The following is a 23179-nucleotide window of genomic DNA, read 5'->3' on the forward strand; positions in this document are numbered from 1 at the left end:
CATTATGCATTTTCCAGGTCATGTGTGACCTCAACCTCACTGAAATTTTACTCATTTCCATGGGAATAAATGCCTTCAGTTTTTGGCCAGGAAGAGGAACTTGATCTTTATCTTTCTCCCCTCCTTGCACCAAGGAACCCTCTGATCCATCAAAAATGGCTAACAAAAAGGCAAAAGTGTAAGATTCTCCAGGAAAAGAAAAGTGCATTAGTCAGTGTGTGTCAGTTAAGCTGCAAATTAGAGAAGTATGACCAACGAGCAAAGGCACTTGGTAACAACAGTGCTGGGGACAAGTCAACGAGTCAACAATTTCAGTCTTGTGATCAAACTGACCCGCAGCGAGGGCTCTGACGAGGAAGATTTTGTGGATGATGTAACTGACGATTTTTTAGCACCTTCCTCTTGAAAAGGAATTGTTGCACTGTTGTGGAGGTCTGTATTCATGAAACACCTGCTGCCTCGAATATAATCCATTCCCCTCGCTAACTGCTTGTCAGACACTGGCCTGGAGAGTGGGTGCTGTGTGGAGGGGCTTTCCTCAATGATTGGGGGTATCCTTTCATTGCTGAAGTACCTGCAGAGGACATCTTCACCTGTACAAAGAGGAGGAGGAAAACCAATTATTCCTGACTTCAAAACCCTCCATGAACATTTTCTATTTTTATAAAAGTATTCTGGTTACACTTCAAATACCTAGATCTGGGGTTTTGCTCATAAAACACTTGGACATAAGCAGCTATCAATAGATTGACAGCTTTTTGCATCTTCAATGTTTTTGAAGTAACACAAATAATGAAATAAATCCATACACAGAGAAGATACCATTTGACTGTTATATTCCAGATTCACACACACCAAAAATTCTGAAACATAGACTACCTTCATGCAGACCATTATCATATGTGAGATGTAACAAACCTCCTTCTAATGTGTTACTCAAAATGCTGAAGAGACCAGAGCTGAATCCATAAACTTCTCAATATAACTCATGAGTAACTTGAAAGCTACTAATATTACTCTGGACAAGAGAAATTAATTTTGCAGGTGAAGATGCAAGCACTTCCATCCCTGGTTTCGACCAGTGATCCATGATATATTCTGTTTTTACTCTTCCCCTGGACACCTGACCGAGGCAGTTGCTGCTGAAGACATACTGGACTAAGCAGGCCTTTGGTTCTGATCCAACACAGCTTAAATACAAGCCTGCAGCACTTAGGTACGTTTCAAGAACTAAAAAAAGGCAACACAAAACCAAAGGTAAAACCAAACAAAAAACCAAACACACAAAAACAAGTCCTGCCACCTGGTGATCACTCTGTTAGTACCCCTCCAGGTTGATGCTTCTCATTATCAACTTCTACTTTTATATGAAAATAATAGAATCCAGCTCTGATTTCACCTAGAATTAGACATTAGCTTTTGTAACTGATTCCAAGAATAAACAAGTCATCCTTATTTCCCACTCTAACAGGACTCAAATAGTCTTTCAGATGCAAAAGATGGTGGGAAGAGGACAGTGTGGGAAGTAAAAAAAGCCATCCAACCAAACACAACATTTTACGAGTTTCTGTCTCTCTCCCATTCAGTGATGCCTGCAGAATATGCTCCTAACAGCAGAAGCAGTAAAAAGTAGTTCCTGAATGGCCCTACACTTTACATTTTGTGTACAAGTTTGCTTTTTCAACAACCTCCACATTGAGCTAAACAAAAAGAAAGACTTAGCAAAAAAGTAGTTTCAATATGAAACGCAGTAGAAAGGGAGAGGGCTGTGTGCAAGAGCAAAATGGTAAACTTGTGCTATAAAGTACAGATCTGCCCTAGCAGTCAATTCTAGTTGACTTTTAATGCTCTAGTCTAATGCTACAAGTCAAAGGCAGAAGATTTGAGTCACTGAATAGCCTCAAAAATTTCAGTTACCATCTGGCATTCCTGCTAAACCAAACAATGGTCACCTTGAATCAGTTCAGCAATATGCAAACCATATTCCTTCATTCCTAATTTAAACACTTTCATGTAGCTCACCCCAAGGAAAATTTGGAGAGGAAGAGAATGAGGGATAAAACCTAAAACCTTGCCTTTTCTGCCTGATCCTCGTGGCCTAGAGAAGGGTTCTGCAGCTCCTATCCAGCTTCCATCAGCAGGCATTGACAAAGGACGAGGTTTTCCTAGAGTCAACATAGAAAGTTATGAGGAGCTATAGAAGTTGAAGAAATCAGTTTTTAAATTTTTGCTTTTCCCTGCTAAACAAAGTGAGAGAGAAGCAATAAGGAGTTCAAATAGCAGAAAAAAAAAATATTTGAAGAGACTTCCACTGGTGACATATAAGAAATCAGTGTGCTGAGATTAAACAGCTGCCCTCTTGCTCATTTAGAGCAGAGTGGACATAATGTTATAACCAACCAAAACACATGTAGAAATGGCTTTCTGTAGCAGCAGACCCCAGCTGAATGATATTCATTATAGAAATAACAGCATTTAAGAGAAATTATTTCAGATGTTATTTTACTCTGTTATTCAGATGTTGTATATACTCCAGATGTTATTTAAGAGAAATTATTTTCAGAATTTCACATTCACAGTTTGTACAAGTGGCCTTATTATCAATCAAGTCTGACAAGCAGTTTTCTAAGACAAATCATTTCAGACTGACCAAAGCCTTTATCACAGCAGTGATAACAAGAGAGGAATGAACTCACCGTAGGACTGTGTTTTTTCTCTCATCTTGGCTGGTAGGATATTTACTTCCACGGGATACCCTGGCAGCTGATCTGAATCAGCAATAGTAAACCTTCGCCTTCGGCTTTCCTGATCCAGGAAAGAATTGGGAGACTCAGCGCCCTTGGACCCAGGTAGTGGCTGACTGCGTTTGTTGCCTCCTCCACACACAAAGCTCCCCTTTTCATCCCTGAAAGGACATGTCACTTCAGTTAGTGGCTTGAAAGAGTTTAAAGCTGCAGACATGAGTAGGTTTGAAAGATGCTGCTAAAAGCAAGTCATGCTTGTGTCAGCTGGCATTGCGCTGCAAACAAGCTGGGAAAAAACCCCAAGTAAGTCAGGTGATAGAAGACTTCATTATATTTAACAAGGATAAAAGAAAGCTAAACTCCTCATGCTAATTCACTCTTAACAAGTCAGTAATTTAACACACTGAGAAATTTAGAGGCTCCACTCCTGCAAAAGATTTTGATAAATGAGACCTTTCTGTCCTGAGGGCATCAAAACCCCTGATTCACAGCCTGCTCAGTACATAGTTGTGACTCGGGAATGCTACATAAATCTATCTATCTATCTATCTCTGTATGTGTCATGGTAACACCTATTACCTCCATCTGAGGGACTCTGCCTTTCAGTCATTGTAGGAGTCCAATAACTCTTACTGAATATTTACCACCTTCTCTCTCCCTCCTTGAGATTCTCAGTAACAGACTCACAGTGTAGCTATAGCTATATAATTTTGCTTAAATTCTGCAAGTACTTTTGGAAGAGAAACTACCCTTCAAATTAAGATTTGCCTGGAGTTTTTTTCCCCTTCCTACATGTTACAGTCTTATTGCTTGAAGCAACCATTAGCCAAGTCAGGCATTAAAACACATAGTTGACTGTCTAAGCACACATATCCCCAGTACTCATAGTAGGCCCTGAACAGCATATCCCATGTGTCCAGCTCGCCAGCAAGAAGAGTGCAACAGCTCAGTGAATAGGAAGGAGCTATTTATGGACATGCAGAGGCCAAAAATTGCACTCAAATGCTATACCAGAATTGTATGTAGATGGAGAGCTCTCCTACACCACTACCACCATGTGGAGACTGTGCCATGGGAAGTGAAACCAAACACTGCTCTCTGACTCCCAGTGTGGAGCAGAGGAGATCCGTGCCAAGAAGGGAAGAGAACAGGAAGATGAGGGGGGGAAAAAAAAGCAACCAACACAGAAATGCACCAGAATTTCAAAAGAAAAACTAAACATGCAGAGGTCAAAAATAAATGGCCAAACAGAAGGCAAAAGAATTGTCCTTTCTCCTCTTCCTGCCTCCCATAGCTTCTTACATCTGCTTTCTTTAAAAGCCAAAGTCAAGATGCCTTTCCCTTTCCACACATCATCCAGGGCAAGTTTTACAGCTCGTATTGTGATTTCTACCCTTTTTAACAGGGATTCTGGTCTAAGAGCATTTGAAGCTCAATATAATTTTGTGTCTCTTTAGAAAATATAAACAAATTGAGCACATGGACATAATGCACCAATGCGCTTGAAATTTAATGATTTGAAGAAAAGACTAAGGCATTAATCTGTTAAATCTACATGCTTGTTATTATGCCAAAAGATTTAAAGATTTGTTTTTTTTTTTTAGTAAGAATGAGTACGTGTAACCATAAAAGCAAGGCAACAGCAGGTCAAGATGGGTCCAACTTCAGTAAAGAGACCCTACCTAAGTAAGACCCCCCCCACATTCCTGCCCCAAAAACTGCAGTAATACAACCTCTGTCTCTGTATCAGCCCTTACCTGACAGAAGGTAAGTGCCCTCCCACAAGGCCTGCAGCAAAATGTCACAGTTTCTATGCTGGGCTATCTACACATAACCTAAAATGTCAGGGAAGGCCAGGAGGCATGCTTGCCTTCCACATCTTGCCTGAAAACGCTTTTTTCCATCACGTCCCCAGATCAGCTGGCAGGGTTCTGGCATGAGTCAACATGGACTTGAGAACAAACAACAGTCAGCCTTACCATACACGTAACTTCCCCTCCCACTGTGCACATAGGTCTGCATTTTTATAGCTTACACCACAGGATAAAAAAAAATAAAAGTTGATGTATTGCCTCTCCCTTCCCTTCAGCGGGAACATATTTGTTTTAAACAACTTGCAAGTTTAAAAATTTAATGTAATAGGCGTCATTTAACATGACATGCTTTTCCACCCTAACTCCCACAACAGTTACTCAACTTGCTAAAAAAGAAAAAAATCCAACAGTGAAAAATGTTAGGGACAAAAATTACTTCTTGCCGCGTGCAGCTGGATTTAAACAGTGTCAGAAGCGCAACTCCACAACAAAACCAGAGATGACACTGGTTTGTGCTCTGGGAACAACTCTGTGGCACACAGCAATCTTCCAGTAGTAAAATCTGTTACAGTCCTGGTAGTATATGCATTTAAGTATAAGTTTAAGCAATCCAGCTCATTCAGGAAGCTAGAAGAAAGTTTGAGATTTGCAGCTTCCTCAAGCTGATCTGCACAGAGCTCTAACAGCAAGCCAGCTCACAAACAAGTGCAGTGAAGAGGTTTCTGTTCAGTGGTGTACGTTTGTTTACATACCGAGGAGAATATGGAACAGCTGGTGGAGGGGGTATGTACAGATCCAAAATGGCTGGCTTCTCTTTCTTCAGGGAGGTATCCACAGTGCTTTCTGGTGACTGAGTTGAAGCTGGTGGAGGACTGGTCTGAAATGTTAAACAGCTATCAAACCTCTGAACATTCATTTTACATTCACAAAAACATAATTTAATAATCAATATCACCATTTTCATCCCCTAGTGAACTCCTATCTCTGATGTACGAACACTTTAAAAACTCTTCGAACCCATATTTTCCTCCACCCCCAGTCTTGGCTAGCTGTACAGGCCCTCCCACAGAAGTTCTATCATGGGTAATGCATTGCTCAAAAATATTTTGCTCTTTCCAGTTCTATTTTTCCCGTAAATTCCACAGACAAAAAAAAAGCATCTCAGACAAAACCCCCGCTTCTATTTTTAGATGCATTAAAAGAATGGAATTCGTTAAATACAGATATGATTAACAAGCCTTGTGAAGCTGGCATATGCTACCTTTATTCCACAAACTCCAGTGCCTGAGGCACAGACAAGAATGTAGTAGTTCACCATGCATTGGATCAATGGATATAACTAGGGCCAGGGAAGCAAATTAAAAATAGATTTGGCATTGCTCATCTTTGCAGCTCACTTCTATAAATTCTCAGCATCTCTCCAGATGCCTGTCTGCCTACAGGAGAGAAAAGATTTCGAAGACCTTTCCTCTCCAATCACTCCCTCCCCCAAGGAAACACTGCTGGGCATAGCCTACAAGCCAGCCCACCTCAGCTCTTCACACTGGTGTACATATCAGGCGTGATGCCACAAAAACAGGACACATGCATTGGTGACAGGAAGGATGAACAAGTAGTCAAGTATACATCTTTACCCATTTTGAGAGAAATTTGCCTTCATGGAGACTTGTGATAGCCACCAGCATTTCACAGGTTTAAATTATCCCCACGGCTCTAGGGAGACCTGTATCAGAACAGGAGGAGGAGGGGGAACTCTTCCCTGATTTTATTAATTTCAGATAATTAGTTTAAATTCAGTTAGGTTGCTTGCTCCTGCAAGCATTAAGCCCTAAGTTTCCCAATACAACAAGCCATTCCTCAACACAGTTATTTAAGAATTACTAACAACACTTTCTCTGTCTGCCCAGTACCCCATCTGTGAATTGCCCACCAACCAAATCTTATTTAAACATGCAATTCAAATAATTTCTTAGGAAAAAAAAACACTCTTTCTCACTCTTCACTGAAATAAAAAGAGGACAAATATTTGGAATAATTGTAAGTTATTTCAGCAAAAACATATTACTGTGATAAATAGAGAAATCATTTATTTATTGCTCCATGCTGATGAATTCCATACATATCAGCAGTTTTACCACAGATAAGTCTCCCAGTGACACACAGACTGATAAAAATATTCAGCACGCCTACTCCCTTTGTGTACCAGGAGGGCATTATCTGGTTGTGAGGGGGAAAGAAAAAAAAAAAAAAAAAAAAAAAAAAGAGAGAAGAACATTTTCCCTTTTATCTAGGAACCATAGGAGGACAGCCATTTTACCTAACCTGCCTTGACCTATACTCCAACATGAGTACTTTGGGACATTTCTGGGATTTCTCTTTTTTTCTGGCTGCAACCAAGGCATTCCCATCCTGAGATCAGAGTGGAGCTGGCATGCTCTCACCTGCACCAAGGGTGGTTTCCAGCGCAGGTTCTTCAGTGGAGCAGGAGTAAAATGAAAAGAGCCACTAGGACGTTTCTTAAGCAGCAGCCTAACTCCAGCAGGATTCTCTCGCAATTTTGCCACCAGATTTTTTAGTTGCCATCCAACCTGGAAGAGAATAAAGACATCTTTTATTTAGTGTTTCTTTTCTGAAAGCAAACAAACAAGAAAAACCCAAATTCTCCAAGTCAGACTGTTCGTTTTGACACAAACATAGAAGAGATAAAGAATCCAAAAAAAGCCATCTTAAGAACATTTTAAAAATTGGAAAGCTCTTTTTCTGCAAGATTCTTAATTTTCTTTCCAAGTTTTCCACTTAAGCTGTAAACTAAATACTGAGATATCAAGCGGTGCTCTTTCTACCTCAGCTCCAGTCCTAGCATGGATCTGCTCAAATTGACAAACACAGGGATTCACAGTGAGCTACTTTTGTCATGTTTCTTTCTCACATTGAAAGGCATTGCTTAATGTGCTAAGCAAAAATGTAATCATTACATCCAGGTTCCCAGATGCAATTGATTGGACAACTATTTGCAAATTACTGGGGAGGCTTTTTAAAGCTTTTTATCTGCATTTCAGTGGATTCTAACAAGGCATTTTAAAACAGTTCTTAAATGCAACATGAAATATTTTAATGATGCATAAAACATATATAAATATTGCATATTTATTTTATCAAAATATTGCAAAGTATAAGATTTGTCTTGAAAACGAAGTGCTAAAATGTTCCTCAGACATTTAACCAGGAAAACACCAGAACTGTCTCCTGACCCCCCATTCAGCCCTTGTGGTGCAGAGCAATCATAAGGGAAGGTCTGTAATGCTGCAAGTTACTCACCACAGTTTGCTGATTAACCTGGATCACTTCATCACCAGCGTGAATCTTCTGGGAGCGATCAGCAGGGGACTGCAAAGAGGAAAACAAGAGTCATGTGCTGCAGCAGGTCTCCCTCCCTCCCAGAACAACCCCCACCAATCTAAGTCAAAGGTTGCATCAGCAATGCTCTTTATTATACATAATTTTCACATCTGCTGATGACTTGAGAAATGTAAATTAATTAATCAAATTGTTTATTTTTATAGTGGGGGAACTAAAGGGGAAGAAAGAAGGCACAGCCTCTACCTGTTACAGGCCAAATTGTACCTAAGTCATGGTGCAGTCCCCACTCTCCTTTTCCCTCCAGTTTGTCCTATAGTTTTAGACAGTAATGGAAGAGGAATGACCAGGATTTCTGCCCTAACACAATAACCACCTCCAACAGCTTTTAAATAAATGTGCATTTATTTAAAAAAAAAAAAAACAAAAAACATTAAGACTTTGAATGTACAGAACAAAGAACCAAAACCCCTCCAATCCACAAGATCGATCCTTTGCAGTTTCCCTTTTTGTTTTCAAATGGAAATAAAAGCTTCTGACCTTAGTGTGAAACTGCCTGCCCGAATCACCAAAGTCAGCAGATAAAAATATTTGCATAGCCAGGTATTTTTCAAACACATATGTAATAAGAGTACACTTTAAAATACAACCTTCTTGGAACAAAACCTAAGCTCTGGGGAGCTGTTAAGCAAGAAATGGATAAATATGTCAATATTTAGATTTATCAACAGCTGGTGCAATGCACCAGCCTTTGCTGCAGTTATTTAAAACACTCTCACTGCTATAACACACCAACTCCTACCAGCCTTGCCAACACCCCAAGCACACAGACATGACACCTTGGTACGTGCTGCACCCTGGGCACTGGGACAGCAACTCCTCCAACTTCCCCCATGCCATGAGGAACCAGGCAGCAGGCCAGATCTTCCTAGTGACTCCAGAACTAAGCACCAGGATTAACGACTCCCTTCTCCACCTCACCACACCTTTAGACCCCAAGTAACTTGGTTGAGAGAAAGAACTGTAAGAATAAACAGTGTAACAAAGGAAGAAAACATGGGGAATTTGTGGGAGGCTCCAGCTATCAAAAGTAACCCTGTTTCTTCATTGTCTTCTTGTTTCCTCTGAGAGGAAATGCTTCTGCGGAAAGCTGCATATATAGGAGTCAACCAGGATCACGACAAAATGCTGGGCCAGAGTCAAGTTTGTGGAAAACAAACTTCATTTCAAGCTGTCCTTTGGGTGACCAGCAGCTCATCTGAGGGAGGGTGGGGAACCCTTTCACAGAGAATTCCTGCAGCAAGTGACAGGTCACAGCAGTGGGATCACATCATGAGAACAGAGGAAAGAGCCAAGTTTAGTGCTAGGTGAATGTGGCATGCAAAGTCACACGTAGGATGGCATAACTCAGTAATCCTCTTGGCTGACTTACACCAAATGGACTTCCCCAATTCTTCCATTGTTCAGTACTGTCAATTCAGGGATGCAATTCCATTGCATTCCCACACACCAGCTCCTGGGGATAGATACTAAAATACCATTCCAAATCTAGCAAGAAAATTGAGCCTGGGTCATCTAAATAATAGCACACCACCATAAAGTCATCAGTCATTTGCAGATCTCTCAGTCGGCTTGTCAAGTTCTGCTGCTGCAAAGGAAGGGGTTTCCCCAAAGGAAGAACCAGTGTTGATAGCAAAAAGCAGACACTTAGGCCAACACTCAACAATACAGAAGGAATACAGACCCAAAATAAGACTTACATGCAGAAGCAGCTTGTCAGCAGCAAACATTACATTCTTTTGCATTTATCAGATGTTAAGATTGCTGCAAAAGTGGAAGTGGCAGATCCTATACAGAGTTATGCCAGGGCAATAGTATCAAAGCGATAGAAGCTTTCACTCTGCACTGCAAGCACAGATTTCCACCCTCTCCTGCCTGGTTCCCTGGACCTGGCAGGGGAACAATTAGAATCACTGTTTTTTTCCTATTCACGAAAAAAGAGCATTGCTGCAAAAGCCAAGTTTCTCTGCTCTTTCTTTCTTTCAGTCACTGCTCCTGGACAGTAGCAGCCTGTTTGAAAACACCACAGCATCACCTGCCAGCCTCAGCTGCTGGCTAGAGGTCCACTCCTTCAAGGGCTGCCCAGAAGCCTACAATAAACTCTCAGCTACAAAGGACTCAGTGTACAAATAAAACAAGGAACCACCTGCAGTAAAAAGTAGTTGCCCCTCCTGCCAAATACTTCCTTCCAGCTGACCACTCTTAAAGTTTTATTTGTTCATAGTCTTTTTACTCTGCAAGGTAATTTTGTCACGGGACAGCTCATTGATTTCATTACTCATTACTGAATTTAGCCCACTACCACCTAAATGCTCCCATTAGGGGATATTGCCTTTGCCAGTGGAGAGCAAATACATCCAAGACTTCGTTAAGCAAGACACCATAAGAGCTCAGAACAGCAGATACAGTAACTTATTAAAGCAATTACTTTAATGCCAAGCATTTGAACATAATTTGTGTACCTGCAGAAACTGGTTGCATCAGACAACCAGTGAAACATGCAGGCACAAACTATTTACAACCTGGATAAATAAATGATGGATCACGCCGTGTTTAAAGCAGTACTGCCATGCATGCTATGTCTAAAACAACAAAAAGTACTAAGCTGAACTAACTCAATCAAAGCTGCTGAGATCATCTACATTTGCTTCACTTACATTTTCTGTAGTTCCAGTAATTACATGCAATCCATCATAAGTTGATTTGATGTACATTCCCTAAACATATGGAAAAAATGAAAAACAAGTTTAAAGGCAAAACATCTGATTAAAATAGTGTTGGAAACAGACTCTAAACATGATTAAAATCAATTAACAATTCGTATAGTCTCCCTAGAAAAGTGTGCAGTCTAATATTACAATACCTTCAACTTCTTCACAGATCACTTTTAGTGCAATTTATTTTAATGTTTACAAAGACTTAAGACACCTAGTGTATAGAGTGAGACTTAGAAATGCTCTCTGGTTGGTAATACCAAACACTGCTGATTTTGTTGCCTTGCCAGTCTTCAGCCTTGAACAGAACTTTATTTCCTTACTACCCAGTCTCCTCTAGAGTAGCCACCAGTTCTCTCCAAACAGAGAAGACTCACACAGGTGGGCTACAAGTATTGCTGACATGTTCTTTTACAGCTTCTCTTGGTAAGTCAATACACAGACAGCCTCATATCCACAATGCTTACACAAGCACTAAAAGTTTCAGCTGAGTATTTGTGGCTCTGTATGCTAATGTTGAGTATGAACACAAGGACAAACTTGATGAGTGGGTGTTGACTATAAGAGCACCAAATTAAAAATCACAAATGGGCTATTAACTAATAATTACATAGATTTTCCATAAGAGATGACCGGCATATTCATTTTATAATTTATGAACAAATACATAACTACTTTTCCTTTCTAGATCTGTTAGAAACTCTCACACTGAGAAGTAAAGAAATGGATATTATTCAGGAGCTGAAAGAAGCTTAGCTGCCTGAAGTTACCACACTTTCTTTAAAAGTAAGTGGGAAAATAGATTATCTTTTTGACCCTTCCTCTCCAGCCAATTCCCTGCCTGTTTCCCTGTCAGTATCCAGTTGGGTGCAGCCACCTCCTTGTTTCCTACTTAGATCAAGCTAGACTGACTCTGCTTCAATGTAGCTTGTGCATTAACAAAGAGGTTCCCATAATTGCAAGAATGCATGACTGATTCAGTCAAATCCACTGGTCTAGGTAAAACTATATAGCACACTAATTCTGTGCGGCTTTCTCTAAAAATGTTCATTTCTCCTGCCTTAAGGGCTAGGGGTGAATATAAATGCACGTAACAATTTCAATTCCCTCCAACTCATTCTAGACAGAAAATCCACCAAGATTTCAAATTAAATTTCTCATAACCAGGACTCAGCTAAGCAGAATCCATTGAACAAACAAGAGTCAGCAACGAGACATGGCCACAAAACAGTTAAAAAATTCTCATTTTCCTGCTAACAGCAAACCTACAAAATTCTCCCATTCATCTCAATCTTGCTATAAGAACACATTAAAAAGCATCTTTCAAAACACAAGTATCGTTTCTCATTGCTTTCTCCCTCTCCCAGCTGCCCAAGAGAAAAAAAAAGTGGTTATGGTAACCTGAAAAAAAGAAAACCTACTAGCTTCACAAGCATTTGAAAATTCTCCAATATCATGGTTAACACACGAATCTTCAACAATGTAGAATCAGAAATTATATTTGGGATCAAGCCTGTTGGTGTGCATATCTGTCCCTAGCAGCTATGCCAGCACACCACCTTTACACATCAAACTGACCTTTAGGATTCCTTCTCGTGCCTCTTTCTTTTCCCCACAGGTTATTATTGGTTTTGAAATACCTTACCATAAATGATCACTTGCAGTGGCTCACAGGGCCTATTAAATACTGGGAGCATCAGGACACTCCAGTACTGTTTCTTACCAGGCCTTCCCCAGGTTTAATGTTGGTTAAGTGGACTTCCTCCAGACATGCACACTGGCTCATCAGTGGGTCTGTAGTTGATCGGATGGCTTTATCACAAATGCCATTTAAAGTCTTGGCCTGCAATGAAAACATACAAAAAACAGTCAGGAAATTTCTCTCCTGGCTTCTTACTCTTTCAGTTTTCAAAAGATGTAAAGGAAATTAGTTCTAAAATCAATGAACTAGAAGATTCATGTGTACAGATCTATTCCACAGCATGTTTACATCCTTGGTGTAACACAGAAACAACCTGTTTCCATTAGTGCCACCTTACCATCACTAACAGATGCCGACACATCTCTGTCTGAGAAAATAAACACACAAAATATAGCAAAAAAATGGGTTTGCGGTTTGTTTGCTTTAGCCAAAATAGAACTCATTAAAATATTGAAACATCTTGATGATTCCTTGTGGGAACAATTGACAGCTTTTCATGTTGCTCTGTATTTCTACTATAAGAATACAGCAGGCCATGTGTTACAAAAAGTGATGTCTGCACAGAGCCTTACAATATAAGGTAGGACCATCCAGCACTTAAGTGCTTCTACAGTACTTCACTGTGCCTCTGAACTGACCTCTTCTGGAATGCTTACATAGGCAAGGTTCATATTTCCTTTTGACCAAAACATAACTGATCCTCAGCCAACATTATAACTAAAGGCTAATTCTGACCTTGGTGTGTGTGTGTCAGTAAAGTTGGATGCAGAATCGCACGTAACTATCAGAACGTCTAATTAAACATGAAAAAAGAAGGAAAAAAAAAGTAAAAAACTTTGTGCCCTCTCTACACTCACAAATTTCATTATGTCCCACTGTGTTTTCTGTCTTGACATCAACTGAAGCAATGCTGACACTCAAAGTAGTTTACAAATTCTTAAAGGAGAGGAGAGAGAAGATTAGCACACAGTACAGGAGTTAGGTATAAACAGTTTGCAAACCTGCAAGGTAAGTCACCTTTCACAAGGAGTTTGAACCCTTCAGTCAAAGTAGACACGTGTAATTACAGAATGGGGGGGGGAAAGCTATGTCATAGGAAGACATTGGTTTGGATTACAATGGTCCCTGGAAACAATAGCTCCAACGTTTTCTGTTTCATTTTACGTCAGATTTATAGAGCAGCAATAAAATAAATCAAAACAATGCTTAAGTGTGAATGCGAGGAACTGCTCAAAAAAGGGAATTCCAAACAATACTTCTAGTGTGGGTGTGCACAAGTGGAAAAAGATGCAGAAAACTCCCTTTTACATTAGCTTTATTTATGAACAAAATTATTTTTAGTTATTGTGCTACTAAATTCCTAAGAATCTATGAGCTACCGGAAGGCCTTATCAAAGAGCACAGCCTGGCTCATGTCAAAAGCAGGAAGTGATGATTAACTGTTACAAAATATAAAAAGCATTCCATTACACTCTGCGTTTGGTCACAAGGCTGATTCAAACAACCCTAGAAACTCAAGATCAAGCACAGAGTCAGAGCTTCAGTTCTGTGGCACGGCAGCTCTTCTACATGAAGAAGCATAATAAGGCACTTCACAGGCATAATTGGTTTATTTAGCTCGTGATCATTTTACGGTACTAGTCCTCCCTTTAAAATTTGAGGTTAAATTCTCTTGGAAATATAGCTGTGCAATGAAACTTTAGGGAATACTTGACTTCATGCTATCAACTGCACACAACCCATCTGCCAAAATTTCAGTGATTTCCTCTACAATAAAGAATATGCACAAAACAAGTCACAGTAATGTTTACTTGAATGATATGCTTGTGCATTTGGGACTGAAAAGCTGTTGTCAATACAACCAGCATAGAAGCAACCAAAATGAATGTGAATGCAGACAGCTTAGTCTCAACAGAAACAAACTTACCACAGTCTGGACTTTATCTTCCATGTCAGCCACAGTGCAATCCTAAAAATAAAACAAGAATGAAACCCCTATATTAACCAATAAGAATGGAAACAAATAATCTCTTAAAACTCTGCAAAACTTCCATTTTAACCTCAAATAGAAATAGAGTTATTCATGCTGCAGGGATTAGTCAGATTAGTTTCACTCAGTAGGGCTCAAAAGGACTGTTAAGCAACTATTATCTGGCCCTGGTAGAAAGCAATAACAAACCTTGAAAACTAAGACAATGTGGGATTCAATTACAGCAGCTGACTTTTCCAGAAAAGCAGAACCCTGCACAGTTAAATCACATTCTCAGAAGGCTAGGCAGATGTGTTTGCCTTACACTGATAAACCCCAGTTCAGGTACTCCTCTGCCCCAGGCATCAAAATGGATCTAAAGTATACTGTTAAAAACAGAAGGGAAAGTGATTTTTTTAAAAAATATGGTATCAATGACATTCCTGAAGGGCAGAAGACTGCACAAAAGGCATTATTTACCAGGCCAGGTATAAAAGTCTTTGAACTGAAACAAGTTCATGTAAAAATCTACAAAAGTCATTACTGTTTTTTGCAAGAAAAGGTGAACTAGAGAACGATATTATTCCCAGATTAAAAAGTTAACACAGTACGTAAATAATAAAACAAGATTTACAATATCTATGAGGAGAAACCCCCTGAGCATTTCAATAAGCTTAAGGAGGAGTCATGTTGGGGAAGTTTGTAGAGGACTTTCCCCTGTTTTTCTCTGCTAAATATATCTGCAAAAATCAATAGTAAATGGCATCAATCATCAAGCAGCCAAAATGCTGAATATTGCGAAGTCCTTCTGCTCCCACTCATTTCTGTTCATACTGTTTATTACTTCAGCCCCAAAGTTTGACATGGAACTTTAAGTGGAGTAAAATCCTGTCCTTGAATCTATATAGCTATCATCGAAGACAACTAGAATCTTCTTGCATTCCTGCCTTGCTTTATGATTATATGCTTCTAGATATAATTTATGATGATGCAGAGCAGCATTGGTTCCACAAGAGCCGCTCTGGCCTCTTCTTCACCATTAGAACTGACCATCTGTTTCTATAGTCTATACCTTAATAAGAAATACTTTGAAGTCCAAAAACTCCCAAAGGTTTTTCAACTGTATCTCTTTTTCACAGCAGCAGACTCCTTACGATTATTCTAAAGTATGTGCCCCATTCCAGGACAAAACTGTGTTGGTTGGTTCTTCCCCCATTAATGCTTTACTCATATTCACCAACCCCGTCTTTTATTATAGCTCACATCAAATTGGCAGAGAAGTAGTCTGACATGTTTTAAAAGGCCAGGGCTGTATTCACAACTTCCACTGCCCTGCCATCAAGGCAGATCTAACAAAGATTAGAACATTTTTAGCAGTTTTATTAATACATTCAGCAATCTCCTATCTCAGTTCCTGTAGCACTCTTGGGTGAACACAATCTGCTGCCAGAAACACATACTGTTCCACTGCACAACCTGCACACCTGTAGCTGCAAATCACTCAGTTTGTGTGATTGCACATGGAGCACCCCAGCAAGAAGGGGCACTGAGCAGCCAACATGTGCACTTTGGGGTACCAGACACCATCCTTCCATGATGACCCAACTGACATCATTGGGTGCCATCACAGCCTGACAACTCAGGATGTTTCTGTCCTTTGACATCATCCCTTCAGCATAGGGAGAGAATCACTTATGTCACAGGGCATGGCTCTCCAGAGTTCAAACATCATGTGGGCACAGAATAATGCTTATGAGCAAGTTTGGAAGTCACTGAAGTGTGCAGTCACATGTAGCTTCACAGCCACAGCAGTGCCATGCTCTCAGAACAGGCTCAAAACCAGGCAGCATTACTCAGAGAGCAAAATTATGTCAACTGCCAAGATTGCCACAGTTGCTACGTGTCCTTTTAGCTATTAGCTGTACAAGCTCTCATCATACTGCTGGTAAATTAGAGTTTTGAAAAATATTCTGGTCTTGCAGTAGTGGCAGAAGCAGTCTGGCTAATGGGATCTGTATCCTAAAGGTGGCAGCTCCTTCTATTATTTGCAGCATTTCCCATTTGACGGCTAAAACATCCTGCAAGGGACAAGATCTATGGAGTCTTCAAACACAGGTAAAAAAAAAAACAATGGCGCCATATATTTGTTTAGAGTTAGCACTGATAACTGTTTTTCAACATGCTTCTTGGAATATGAAAATCTTCAAACACAGATCAACTGTTTCAAAGACTAACCCTCTTTCCAGTAAAGCTGAAGAAAATAAGAGTAGCCTTTAAGCTGCAGTCACTTAAGATACAGACAGCAATACCAAAATTGGTAATTGAATTGAAGGACAGGGCGAACAACAAAAAGCCCCACAACTCAAAACCCAGACAACTGAAACTGACTTGCATGGCCGTTCAAAGTTAAAAGCTCTCATTCCCAGAACTGCCTTTCATCAGCACTCAGCACAATGCAAGCACATTACTTCCCCAAACACCCCCTTTCCTTCCCTTTTGGAAAGCGGAGAGGAAAAGAAATCAGCTGACCTTTTGAACAGTAGTAGTGAGGTCCAAGCAGAGCTGAATGATTCTGTTCTTCATTGATGAAAAGTCAGCAATACCAGTAAATGGGGTCCTAAAACAAGAGAAAATTCCCCTCAGTATGGAGGGACCAGCCTTCTCCCATCCTACCTTACCAGTGAGGAAGGGCATATGAGAGGTAAGTGCTGCAACTCTGACATTGGCACAGGTGTGAGGATAGTATTACAATGTAAATATTTCTGATTGCATAGTCCTGCTCCATTCTGGCACCAAAACTGGGAATCTTCCACCCCTGTCCTTGGGTTTACCAGTAAGTAGAGCTCCAACTTTCTGACTGAACAAGGAAATAACAATTCTATAAAAGAAGAAAAATAGATTTTCACATTTTACACACAATGGTGCAGAGACTTCGAGAAGAATCATCACAGGTAGGGCAGCTTTAGGGCCTGTAGAGTCCTATTTCTGACCTTTCAGACAGCTGCAAAACCTAGAAGAGGGGCTGAGAAATAACCATAAGAGGTTTGGAAATGGACAAGCCAGCAATTTTAATGACTGTGAATTACAGAAAAAATTTAGGGTGAGCTGCCAGCAACAGAGTGAGAGTGGAGGACCAGGTGAGAGGCACAAACTGTTAACATCACTTCCTAGACACAGATCAACACCTTGCTTGACCTGCTGCAGCTGTAACAAAATAACTCTGGCTCATTCCAGGTTAAAAAAACCTCAATCAGACAGAAAAAAAAATAGCAGAAGAATAATCTCTCCCACTGATCAGTTTCCAAATCACATAGCTAAAGCCATGATTTGAGCAGAACATTGAAAAAAAAAAATCTTTCAGGAACGGACCCGCCAATGACAAGTAATTTAGAAGCTGGGAAAACCATGTGTATGAGAAACTGTCCTAAAAGGGAACACTCATACTTTTATAAATACCAGTTTGAGTACAATGTTAAGTTTTTTCAGTTTTTAGCAAGAGTGGAAGCGCAAGAATAGATATCCTAGGTTAAATTTATCCACTAGAGGTCTTCTGGCAACACCAAAAAAGTGGTTAGTGACATCATGATCTTTACACCCAAGCATCTAAGGCCCTACAAAGAAAAGCAATTCATTAGAGCAGCAAACTGAAATATAACCATTTTATTCTTACCTGTCCAACCATGCAAGCAAGGCTTTAGCAGCACCAATGAGTTCTACAACAGAAGTAAGGAATTCATTGGGGGGCTTGCGAGATGTATTTCCATCATAATTTGAACTTTTCCTACGGCTACTGATGTAGTTTTGCAGATTGTTGGATGAGCCTCGCAGCTTGAGAACCAGGTTCTTCATATTGTCTGTTTCAAGGCCATAGTTCTGCAAGGAACATTATTAAGCTTGATAAATATCCTTGTTGAGTTCTCCTATGTACTATAAAACAAGTTAAAAGCCCACATGAGATGAAAAGTCTTGACAATTTGCACAACTTTCTCATGGTTTTTGGCAAAAATGCCTTCAAAGATTTGTTCTACACTATAGCCAGTAAAGAATACTTCTGTGGGTGCCAAACCTCAGTTTCTGTCATTAATGAGATTTAAGGACACTTTTCAATTAGAATGAAGTCCCAATGTCCTAACAGATATAATTTACTTGTTAATAACTGGATTCTGTTGTTTTTCTTTATGTTAAAGAAGAGCAAGAATTTTGTTTTTCTTAAAGTATTTTCTATCCTGTGGTAAATAAACACTGAAGTAACATTTCATTCACAACTAAAGATAAGTTAAATCTGGTAAGAGATGAAAACATCAACAGGAAGCAAATGCAATTTTGCAATCAAAAGCTTGAGTAAATATTTGGATCACCAGTTTTCAGTAACTGTGCTCCTTGACTACAACAGTGCAATAATTGGCAAGTTTGAGGACAGTGTTAACATAATACACGGCAATTAAACTCATTTTAGACATCAACATTTTCATTCCTTTACAAAACCTTAAAAAAAAATTGAGAATCTTGCATAGAACTTCAACTTCATAAATTCAAATTCCTACTTTTCTTGAGGAAAACATAAAACTAAAACAACAAAAAACACTCCCACCACAACAAAACAAACACACAAAAATACGAGAGTCCCTGCCCTTCACAATTCTTTTGCTGCTGCAGATTCTTGCAACTAACCTCCAAATTCCACTGCTCAGTCAGACATACTCTCTACTCTTTATACTTTCCTACCCAAAAACCTAAACCAACTAAGGCAAATTTTAATTCCATTTAATTCCTAGTGTCCAGGAGCTCCTAACACCTCCACTCAGGACCACCACCCAGGCTGAAGGGAAGCTTCAGAGATCTCAGACCAACCTCCTGCTCAGAACACGCTCAACTCTAAGCTCAGACCAGCTTATTCAGGATTTTATCTTGTCAGGTCTTGAAAACCTCCAAGGACAGAGTGCACGACCTCCCTGGACAGCCTGATCCACCTGGTCTGACTGTCCTCAGAGTAAGAAAATGTTTCCTTATATCCAGCCAGAACACCCGTTTCAACTTCTGCCATGCACAGCCAACTCTGTCACCCTGACAACTGTTCCCCACCATGGTGGGTGCTAGGGATCTGCTGTCGGGCCTCCCTGGAGCCATCTCTTTCCCCAGCTGAAGAAGTTCCAGTCCCTCAGCCTCTCCTCAAAGGCAAGAGAGTCAGCTTGCTCTGGTTTCCCTGAACCTTGAAAAACACTTCCCTCCCTCTCCCATTAACACAGACCAGGATGCTGCTAAAACACAGTGCCAGCTTGTAGCTCCATTCCCTCCAGGGGTGAAGCATCTGTAAAACAGGCTGGAATATTTCAGATTAAAATTACAAAATGTAAGGATCTTTGACCCAAAGAAACATGCATCTCCAGTGCATGGAGAGGTTTCAGCTACACAGCTACCTTTAAAATACTACTATACTTCCTATGGATAAGATCCCAGTGGGTTTGACTTGCACAAGTGCCTCCATCCTCCACCTCAGGGCCCTTGGCAAGGAAATACCCTTAAAACACAGCCAGGAGCAGAGATTGAAAGGATATGTCCAATTTTAAAAAATGTCACTGTTGCAACAGCAAAGGGTATCCTTACATTCTCCAGGATCACAGAAAGTGAAAGATCTGCATTACTAAACAACTTTAAAGGACTTGCACACTGCTATGCGTGAACTTACCACCTTTTAATTTTAACAAAAACAAAAACAAACAAACAAAAAACGACAAAAAAACCCACCACCAAAAATACCCAGCACTCCAAGAGCATTATTCGGATGCATTTCTTGGAGTTAGTTTTATGCTCCTCTTAGAAGATTGAAAATTAGTCTATTTTTGAGGGAACACTATTTCACAAACAGGTCTTAATGTGAGGCAAGTTCCTATAATCACAAGAAAGAAGCCGTATATCAGAAATCCTCCCCTTAAAGAGGGGAACTACATGATGCTAGTCCCCTGCCTTCATAAAGGGACAGAAAACAGAAAATAATTTTTCTGTCCAGAGGTATAACCACCTAATCACCATGATTAGATCTTGAGAGTTTTCATGTAATTTAGTATCTCCAGATCTTTCTTTCTGTCATTCAGATGCAGAAACTCTGCCAGCCACCTGTAGGTACTTGAGATTAGAGGTGGCACCAGAATTTAAGAGGGCACATGTGGATATACCAGGTAAGATTTTGGGCTTGGCCTTAAAACAATCACATACTCCTTTTCACACCTCCTTCACCTTATTTTTACCATGGGTGAGTCTCGTGTGACTCTTCCAGTTCAGTTTTTAAATAATTCTGTCAAGTAGTTATCAGTTCTGAGGGTGATTTCAGCAACACAGGTGCTCCCTCTAGGGATGCAGGGGCTCCAGCTCATAACTGCAGCAGGTGTCCCCAGTAGACTCCCAAGAGCACATCACAGCCAAGCTCTAAGTCACTGCTCTAAGCTCTCCCATGGCTTCCCCCACACAGGCTCTACAGAGTGCACCTCCACTGATAAACCAGCAGTTTGTGCTCCAGGAAAGGTCCTGCCCAACACCACACCTATTCAACAAAACTCACAGCTCCTGAGTATCAGGACACCAAATTGGACAACTGTGGATGAGCCCTAATGGATGAACTACCCCAGAAATAGGAGTCATCCCAACCCAAGCCACCTCAGCTCCACCAGTCCCCTCACTGTCTGCTTTAATACACAGAAAGCATTTTGCCCCCTCACCAGATATAGCAATGTGTCTATCCAAGCCAAAACTCTCTTGACCAGCTCTCACATCACCAACTGTTCCTTCTCCTTCACTTGCAATGTCCAATCTGTTGGGAGGGCTGGCCTGGGGATCTAAACAATACAAAATAATCTAATCCCTTGGTTTAGCTCCCTGAAGTAGCTCACTTTGTGGTCAGGTGAGTGCAAGCACAAAGGACCACTGATCAGAGGACAGGAGGGGGTGGAGACAGCAGCTGACTTGGATTAATTTAATTTGTCATAGAACTGCAGCCCAAATCCCTGACAGATAGGAATGTTGATATTGTGGCAGCTCACCAAACAACCTTCACAGTGACACACGGTTGAAGTGCAAAGCTTAACAGGCTTTTCTTGAAATATTTCCACAGGACTAAGGCTACAAGAGTTAACAAATTGTTATTTAAGCAACCAGAAGATTTCAGATGTTGCTCATGAATCAAAGAAAAGGTTACATTTTACTATTGCTCCCGATTTTAAACATCAAAGTTGTTATAATCTAAACAGAGGCTGAAGCCAGCGGTCAAGAGCACCCGATGTCAAACATTCCCAGGCTATTACTCATTAACCTGGGGAGCCACATGCAGGGCAGGAGGAGAGGCAGCACCCCCACGTGCAGGAGAGAGCATATGAGCTCACTCCTTCTAAACTCCATCACATTTAATGAGAAAAAGTAATCTGACCAAATAATGACTCAAGGTCAGACAGCCCACATTAAAAAAAAAGTTATTAAAAAAAAAAAAAAAAACAAAAAAAACCCCCCCAAACGTGGCTAACTGTCAAAAGAGCAGAGCAAAAGAGAAGAGCAGGTGTGTCAGAGTTGAATTGGGCTGATGAAGTGCTCTGCTACTGCCCAGGGACAGCATCCTCTCTCCTTTCGCAGCCATGTTCACATGCTGCAATGTGATGAGTTGGACATGCTGGCTGATGGAACTGAAAACCTGCTCTGGGAAAAAAATAATAAAACTAGTTCAAATGCTTGCTCAGATGCTGATCCAACTCACTGCAGGCCTATATAAACATTTGAATTAACACAAGGTACTGTTCACACCCACTCTTGCTCTTTTCCTTTTAACAAAAATGCAGTCTAAAGAATACTCTGGAGTAGCAAATTTCCTAATAAACAACATAAAATTTGAAGCCTCTAAAAACACTAAAATTTTATGTGGTAGTGCAGAGACATCCTTTGACAATGATCAGGACCTAAAGAGTAAGTCTTCATGTATGCGTGGTTTTTTTTCATGTTATGATGTTGTATTTTGTTATGCTTCAAATATGCTGTCAGAACATTACCACCAGTAAACCTATCAAAGGCACAACTATGTCCTTTTTCGGTTTATGGATTTTTTTCAGGGTTTGGGTGTTTTTTAAATTGTATATAATTAGTATCTCTTTATTCTGACTACAAGAAAAATCCACTATTTTTTTGTTTCCAGACTCTCCCATCATACAGTGTAGGCAAAGATTCAGAAACCAAATCCAAGGAACACATTAAAAGTGAAAATATTTGCATAGTTTCTTGCTTGCATTGATTTATATTCATTAAGCCCTCAAAAGCTTGTTTTCTGTCCCTGCTTTTGTGGTTTGAAAAGCAAAGTTATGTATGTTTTTCCCCTCCTCCCCCCAAACCCTTCAATCAACAAAGAAATGTGATCTTTCTTCCATCCCTTTTCCCCCACACACCAAGCAGTACTGTCAACAAAAAGTTGAAATACTCAAGCTGATGACTTTTTTCCCCCCCTCTTCATGGGGAATTCAGGTTCTTTGATACAGTCTCTAAATTCCTCAAATAAGTCTTCAACACCTGTTCAGAAAACTCTATTAGACCAGCTCAAGAGCAACAGAAATGTGTTTATCCCAGTACACACTCTCCTCCTGACTCTTCAAGATGCTGCATGTGCAGCCACTGCTATGAGGACATGAAGGAGCACTGCTCCATCACCAAAGCAGTAGAGAAAGACGCATTCATTTCTTTTTCACACCAGAAACTTCCACACATATTTTTAGCTCAGTGCTTCAAATAGTAAATAGTTTTCTCCCAGAAAAACTAAATTAAAAAATCAGGTGCATTTGGTGCCCTTTCTC

General features: G+C 40.2%; 1 protein-coding gene across 1 annotated transcript in view; it reads right to left on the bottom strand.

Annotated features, from left to right (window-relative positions):
* Nucleotides 1-294: 294 nt before the first annotated feature.
* The window catches only part of CNKSR3 (CNKSR family member 3), a 52130-nt gene continuing 29245 nt past the window's right edge, over nt 295-23179 (bottom strand). Inside the window, exons 3-13 of the mRNA XM_062490043.1 lie at nt 18031-18233; nt 16890-16977; nt 14319-14360; nt 12413-12532; nt 10633-10692; nt 7877-7945; nt 7000-7146; nt 5311-5435; nt 2697-2905; nt 2076-2165; nt 295-593 (exon numbers count right to left, since the gene is read on the bottom strand). Of these exons, the coding sequence (XP_062346027.1) occupies nt 295-593; nt 2076-2165; nt 2697-2905; nt 5311-5435; nt 7000-7146; nt 7877-7945; nt 10633-10692; nt 12413-12532; nt 14319-14360; nt 16890-16977; nt 18031-18233 (1452 nt within the window). The remainder of the gene's footprint in view (nt 594-2075; nt 2166-2696; nt 2906-5310; nt 5436-6999; nt 7147-7876; nt 7946-10632; nt 10693-12412; nt 12533-14318; nt 14361-16889; nt 16978-18030; nt 18234-23179) is intronic.

Source organism: Cinclus cinclus, chromosome 3 (assembly GCF_963662255.1).
Source record: "Cinclus cinclus chromosome 3, bCinCin1.1, whole genome shotgun sequence".
NCBI lineage: Eukaryota > Metazoa > Chordata > Aves > Passeriformes > Cinclidae > Cinclus > Cinclus cinclus.